General features: G+C 31.6%; 3 protein-coding genes across 3 annotated transcripts; 2 read left to right on the forward strand and 1 right to left on the reverse strand. All coding sequences in view use genetic code 12, as the record gives it.

Annotated features, from left to right (window-relative positions):
- Positions 1-939: 939 nt before the first annotated feature.
- BUD16 (putative pyridoxal kinase) lies at positions 940-1,914 on the forward strand (the record flags this gene model as incomplete). Its single annotated transcript, XM_002549934.1, has 1 exon — positions 940-1,914. The coding sequence occupies one exon, from the start codon at positions 940-942 to the stop codon at positions 1,912-1,914; it is 975 nt and encodes a 324-aa protein (XP_002549980.1).
- Positions 1,915-2,253: 339 nt separating this feature from the next.
- On the forward strand, positions 2,254-3,327 carry CTRG_04278 (uncharacterized protein; the record flags this gene model as incomplete). Its single annotated transcript, XM_002549935.1, has 1 exon — positions 2,254-3,327. The coding sequence occupies one exon, from the start codon at positions 2,254-2,256 to the stop codon at positions 3,325-3,327; it is 1,074 nt and encodes a 357-aa protein (XP_002549981.1).
- Positions 3,324-5,453, reverse strand: CTRG_04279 (1-phosphatidylinositol 4-kinase; the record flags this gene model as incomplete). Its single annotated transcript, XM_002549936.1, has 1 exon — positions 3,324-5,453. The coding sequence occupies one exon, from the start codon at positions 5,451-5,453 to the stop codon at positions 3,324-3,326; it is 2,130 nt and encodes a 709-aa protein (XP_002549982.1).
- Between the last annotated feature and the right edge of the window lie 2,307 nt (positions 5,454-7,760).

A 7,760-nucleotide genomic window follows, 5' to 3' on the forward strand; every position in this document is an offset into this window, starting at 1 on the left:
AAGATATCGAGAAATGATCAACGATATCTTGATACTCATTCTCATCTTCACGCCTGCCAAAATGTTAAACAATTTTGAAGAGAAAAAAAGCATATCCCTTATTCCAATTAGCTAGATGTAATCATGTAGATCTGAAACATAAACACTTGTTGCAAATTACTTTGCCTTCAACTAGAGATTAATAAGGGATTTTCGATACATTCTAACTTCAAACTCTAAATTACATGTGGGTTGCTGCCTGTAACATAGTGTAGCACTAAGGGTTAATTATATAATTGAAACCGACCTTTATTCTAGCCAATGATGTACAACAAGTCCCAATTGTCCTGTCACAGGCCCACATGAATTCAATTGTGGTTGACCCTTACTTTTCAGGGGAGGGCTGGAGATAATTAAATAATGTTCAAGTAATCATACAATTATTGCAGATGTTAGGAGTCTACAATAAATCAAAGTTATGTAATATCGACTAACTACTACATTCAATCTATGGTTGTTTGTTGAAATTCAAACTTTTCCATGGAAAAGAGGGTCCTCTAAAAAAATATTTAGCCTTTTCAATCGAAAATTTTACAAAAAATAAATGAAAAATGAAGTCTCATATTGACAGATGTTTTTTTTTTTCTTTCTCAAATCATTCTAAAGTCTATTTAATGGCATGGCTATCAAAGAAATAAGATATGATGTTAGAAGTCCAGCTTTCCATTCCCTCGTGTGGTATAATTCATTCTAAAAGTTTTTCAATTTTTTAATCCGTGGTATCCCACCACCACTGTTAAACTTTTAAAGATCGTTTGGGCATTCACACACGACTAATTATTGACTCTTTTTTTTTTTCTTCTCTTTGGATTTCTCGTTCCTGATATAAATTTTACAATATGATTCATTATTCAATTATTCAACAACTCAACCATCCTCACATCACTTTCCTATTAGAATATGAAATCAGTATTATCTATTCAATCACATGTTGCACATGGATATGTTGGAGGTAGAGCTGCCATTTTCCCTTTACAAACTCAAGGTTGGGAAGTTGATAATATAAATACCGTGAATTTTTCTAATCATACAGGTTATGGTTCTTTCACTGGGACTTCTTTGCTGACAGACGAACTAGATGAAATCTTATCACAGTTAATAAGATTGAATATAAAATATTCAGCGATTATAACTGGGTATATTCCTAACTCAGCTTTGATATACATGACTCATAGATATGTACAGGAATTTAAGAAGTTACATCTGAATATGATTTATTTATTGGATCCAGTTATGGGAGATAACAACTATTTATATGTTGATAAATCATGTGTCAAGGAATACAAATCCATATTAAAAAGTAAAATTGTGGATATAATAACCCCAAATCAATTTGAGTTGGAATTATTGACAAATATCAAAATTACAAACAAGTATAGTTTGGTTCAAGCCATAAAGACACTACATGACGAATTTAACATACCCTATGTTGTTGTAACATCAGTTTCTGGTGAAATATTTGAAGATGATTATATTCATTGTGTGATATCAACAAAGTTTCATCCAATACAAGTGTTCAGTGTTCCAACTATAAAATCATATTTCACAGGTGTTGGTGATTTATTTTCTGCATTATTATTAGATAAAATGGAAAAGAATAAGAGTATAGTTGATGAACTGGAAAGATTGAGTAGATCTGTCAATCAAGTATTGACAATTATGGCCAAGACATTAAAATTGACTCATAGATTAGGAATTCAACAAGCTTTGAAAGATGAAGAGCATTCACCAGGAGCTGGACATAAAACAATAACAGGCCAAATGAATAATGGCGATACAATGAAATATTTCGAATTGAAAGTGATACAGGCTAAAGATTATTATGATTATAATGGTCATGGTGAATTTGTTGAGTCAGTATTAGATCTAAGTTAATAGTCATAATAGATGAGGTAGTGTATGCCAGACCAAAAAAACAGTATTCGATAAGCGCTCTCTTTTTTTTTTTCTTCTTTCTTTCTTATTTTTCGCTTCAATCTCAATTAGGAAAGATTTCGGGATTAGCTTCCGCAAACGGCGATTTGTTAATCAAGTAATAAGTTCCCCACGTCCAGATGAACGAAAAGAAAAGAAAAGAAAAAAAAAAAAATAGAACTACCAATAGGAATATAAAATAAATACCATTCTTCTTTTCTCTCTCTTGTCATTCACTGCTTTCTGGTTTCACTATACTTTGAATTCATAACCCTTTTCCTGTCCAAGATAGTCAAACAAATGTCAAAACCTAAAGTATTAGTTGTTGGATCTGGAGGTGTTGGAACTATATCAGCACTTGCATTAACAGAAAATAACAAATCAGACGTGACATTAGTTGTTCGATCAGATTATGAATTAATTAATAAACAAGGTTATTCAATTGATTCATGTACATATGGTAAATTAACTAATTGGAAACCACATCATCTTGCAAAATCCGTACAACATGCCCAAGAAGAATTTGGACCATTTGATTATATTTTATTAACAACTAAAAATATTCCTGATGGACAAATAACATGTGAAGAAATAATTAAACCTGCAATTAAAACAGGTAATGAAGTTATTATTTTATTACAAAATGGATTAGGTATTGAAAATCCAATGTTTGAAGCTTATCCTAACCATATTATTCTTAGTGGAATTACATTAATTGGTTCTACTTATATTAATGGACATGTTAAAAATCCTGGTAAAGATTTTGTTTATTTAGGTGATTTTAAATCTGAAAATAATAGACAACCACATTCACAAGAAAAAATTGAAGAATTTATTAAAATTTATCAAAATGATGATCCTTTTAAAAATTCAATTCAAGTAGACACAAATGTACAAAAAAGAAGATGGGAAAAATTGATTTATAATAGTGTATTTAATGTAATTTGTGCATTAACACAATTAGATAATAATAGAGTTCAAATGAATATTGGTAATGAAAGTTTAATTCGTCCGGCAATGTATGAAGTTATTGCAATTGCTAAATCAGAAGGAATTGAATGTGATGAAAGTTTTGTTGATAAATATATTCATATAGGTGATGGATTATTTTACACTCCTTCAATGGCTATAGATGTTCATAAAGATCAATTGATGGAACTTGAAATTATTTTGGGTAATCCAATGAGAATTGCTGAAAAAAATAAAGTCTCAACTCCAATATTATCTGTGTTATATCCATTATTAAAATTGGTTCAATTTAGATTAAAAGAGCAGAAAAAATTGATCACTATAAATGAAGATGATTTTAGAGGTAATTCCGATGATTATCAAACCATACTTGAAGATAAATATATTAATAAGAATAAACACTAACACCAGGTGAATACCGGTGGTTTACTAGTTTCTTTAATCAATCTTTCTATAACTACTCGTTTCCCCTTTTTAGTTGAACTTTGACCTTCTACGTCATCGCCATCATCGTCAAAAGCATCTTGAAAATTAAACTCTCTATTCATTCGTTCATATCCAGACTCATTAACTCGATCCACTGTTTCAACATAAGGTTCATGAGTCTCACCATGTAATAGCGGAGTACCATCATTTACAAATCCAACACGTTCTTCTTCATCAGCATCAGTATCAGCATCACCACCACGATCATCATCACCTTTCACCTTGTATCTCTTAAAGATATCACCCTCATACATGGAAGATTTCATAAAATCGTAATCACCTTTACCATTAGGCATGTACATTATATCATCAATGACCAATAAATTCTCTCTTCTAGTCAATTCCAAAGGACCTGCATAGGTTAATTTTAAAATTTCAACAATATTAAATGCTTGTCCCTTTAATACTGCCAATTGTTTTAACCACATTCTTTCACGGAAATCATTATCTTGCATAAATACTTGTTTCAACATTGGAATAGTTTCCTCCCACCATAATTTTGAAGTCAATAATGGTAAAAAATGGTTCCGAGTTTTTCTAGAAAAAGGCTGACCAATAATTGTCAATGGTAAAAATAACCAGCCAAATGGAAATGATCTCCATTCATCGGGATGCTTCCAAGGAAAAGCTAACCCTGAATCAATAGCTCCTATTTTAATTGTAGGTTTCATAATCTTCGTCTTGGAATTCTTCAGCACTTGCCTCCATTCTACTTTAATCATCCAATTATCCAATCCTCGATCAGTATTTCTCATCAAATAATCCAAAATCACCAACTTTTCCAATTCCTCTTGAAATTGATACATCGATTCTTGACTCCAAGTGAAAGTATACTTCTCACTATCCAATGAAACTTCTAAATTGGAAGATTTCTTCAACTGATAAGTATCACCTGTTGGAATGGGATATATTTTCAACCAAATATCGGCATTAATATAACCATTTAAAAACAATTGAAAGGATCCTTTTTTCTTATGCAATTTAGTAACGTCAGAATTTTTATCCCAATAATTATAAAAAAATGTTGGTGATCTCAATTCAACAATTTCAGTATGAGGAACAATATAGGTTTGCAATTGTCTATCCAATACGCAAGCAGCTACCTCACTTATGTAACCTAGATTAGGAATCAAACAACTTCTACCAAAACAACAAGGGAAAAACGTTCTATGGGCCCATTTCGTCCATTTAGGCAGCAATGGTCCATATGGTTCTTCATCTTTCGGTTTGAATATTGCTGCTTTATGTAATGACGTATCAATATCAAATACAAAATAACTTCCTGACGAACCTGCAGCAATTCTCTCGGGATATATCTTGTCTTCTTCAATAATTCGTGTAACTCTTTGTAATAATTCTTTAAAATCAGATTCGCTAACATGATTCTCTGGGAACTGAAATGGTCTATGGGTTTCTGATTCTACAAAATCTCTAAAATGAACAAGTATATCCTTATGAGTCAATAATTGCTTCAACCCTTTGACTGATCTAAAAACAGAATATTCAATATTGTATTCTTCATTAGGATCAGGTATAACTGTTTGTGTTGCACGCCTAATTTTGGAGATCGGCAGGTATGCCCATTTTGCTGCTGGGATCAAGAATGATTTTCTGAAATTACTAAAATTCAGTCGCTCTTGATGACTCGGTAGACGCATCTCATCAATACTTGCTCTTCTGGAAACAGGTTGTGAATGGGATTGCAATAATGGTGTACTTGGTGTTGATGAATTATCATTTTTGCTTGGGGTATGAGGAACATTATATGATGCATAGTGCCAACTATGGGAAAGCAAATTTTTATGTGGAGTATCACGTTTTGGAGTAACAGGAGAAACCACTACTTCCTCATTATTATTATTATTCTCATGTTGGGATAATTCTTCATCTTCATCAACTTCATCGATATGGGGTAGCTCTTTACCCAGATCATGTTTAGTCTGACTGAAACTGGTGTTGGTTGAATCTTCGGGAGTTGTGGAAAACCCTGTGGGTGAGATTGATTCGTCTCTGTCAGTTATAATCTCTAGATTATTGTCTGGCATTTTAAATATTAAGAATAGTTATTGAAAATTTATTTAAGGTTGGCTGGTGCAACCCAATTGTTTAAAATGAATAGATAGTTGGTTGTAGGTTAAACTTAAAAAGAAGAGCAAAATGAGAAAGAAAATGAGTGAAATAAAGAAAAAAAGTAGACGTATTGTTAATGACAGGGAACTAGCGGCTGATCATGTGGCACGACCTCGAACAGATATGGTTGCGTGCAAAACACTCGTGGGTGGGCGGCACTAATAAAAAAAAAAAAAAAACGAAAGTACATTTGAAATACACTTGAATCTGAACTTCTCTTCTAGTAGACATTGTCTATGGATATTATAATTATGTGATACTAGTGTCCAAGTGATTGCTAATCAAATGATCTTGATTTAGCATATAATTTTCCAAATTATACTAAGAGGCTGATATTCACATATTTAACACAATTGCTTACATAATACAGTTGCACACGTGACTTTTGTTACTTTTTGGTTTTGAAAGCACTATTTACTAGACAAGATGATACATCTCTGGTTCGTTATATTATCTATCAGGAAAAGGAGTAAAAGAGGAGCTCCGCCAGTTGATGCTAGATCCACAAAGTACTAGACACTTCAATCAAGTGGGACACTTATTATAATAACATTGATGATAGCGTAATCTGAACACACATCTAATTGACAGTCAAGTGGTAATTAGATTCTCACATTTCTATTTTTACTCATGAGATATCAAAGAGATTTTAAAAAACATGATGGAAATTAACTTGTTCAGTGAAAACTAAAAAGTTAATGTCAGTGCAAATCAAAGTTATCGCTCTCAACACTCGTAAGTTAACATCAGCCTCCCTGTTTAATTCCATTTTCGGATATTGTGGAAAAAAAAAATAGTTCTTTTGTTGAATCAACACTGCCAAAGATATGGTATATGCTGATGGATAAATACTAAGGTCATTCGTCTTTGGTAAATGATTGGAAATACGGATCACTAAAATTCCCCCCATATTTTTGTTTTTGCTTCTCTCCTTTATTTATTATTGAATTCAATCTTGTAAGTTAGTTATATTCTTGGCTGATTTAAATCTATGCATGTAATATACAGTGTTTCTACTTTCAGTTCGTACCAAGTTCAAAGAAATTATTAATACTAGTGCGACAATTTAATTTATAGTAAGGGAGATTAATTGTTCATAGTAAATGGAGTCAAAATGTTCACACCAGCGGAAATAATACTTTCAAACTAGCTGCCCTTTTTTGTTCATACCATATATCATACATTTTCAGTATGAACAAATAGAGGTCATGTAATATGAACATTTTTTGCGCACTAGTATCAAAAAATTTGTCCGCCTTAATATGAACTTTTCTTTGCAAATAGTGCGAATAATTTTGACTCACTGATCTGAAAATTATGCTCAAACTAGCGCGAAATAAAACTGCAACGACTGTATGTTAAAATATAAGCCCACTTTTGATTGGATGCAAAACATTCGTTTTTTTTATTATTATTATGTGCCATAAACAATAACAAAAATAGAAATCAACAAAACTAAAAAAAAGAAAAGATTTTAAACGTGGAGAAGAAGAAACGAAAATTTCAGTATAGCAATTAAGCAATGCTTTGTGATATTTCAAATGCTTATTCATCATCATATAATCAATATCCAAAATAAATAGAAGTGTTTCCTGAATAAGGAGATTCTATTATTAAAACTACTATGAATTTGCCTGACTTCAATTCCGTGTATATTACTCAATCATCCACCCATACTGATTATATAATCTTACTAAATGCCTATATTATTGATTTCTCACTTAACTAAAAATCTTGAAATTTGGTTCTTTTATGGCTTCGTTCTTATATAATCACATCGAGCTCTACCTAAAATCAAAGAAGGCTCTATACAAATCGCAAGGACTTCTATTACCCCTAATATTAAGAGGTAATGTTTTGGCTTTGTATTTATTGATATTTTCAAAGCGCTACGCCCTTTTTTCTCTCTAACTTCTGTTGAATTTGTATCATGTAAACTCATAAACGTTGTTCACAAGTAATGGATAATGGACAACTGCAATTGATTCTTGTTTAATATTTTTGATACCTTTACATAATACAATAGGTAGACCTTTTCTTTTTACAGCTTATTCCGGTTCGTACCTGTATGTTTACAGCTTAACAATAGATCATTTGGGAACACATTCTTTTTATTGATGCAAATAATGTAATTTCTTGATTCTTAATTTACATGACCCAAATACCAACAGCTCTCCTAGCCCCCATCGTTGAATTAAACCAGATCTCATCTCTGAAAAATA

Source organism: Candida tropicalis (genome assembly GCF_000006335.3).
Source record: "Candida tropicalis MYA-3404 genomic scaffold supercont3.5, whole genome shotgun sequence".
Lineage (NCBI taxonomy): Eukaryota > Fungi > Ascomycota > Pichiomycetes > Serinales > Debaryomycetaceae > Candida > Candida tropicalis.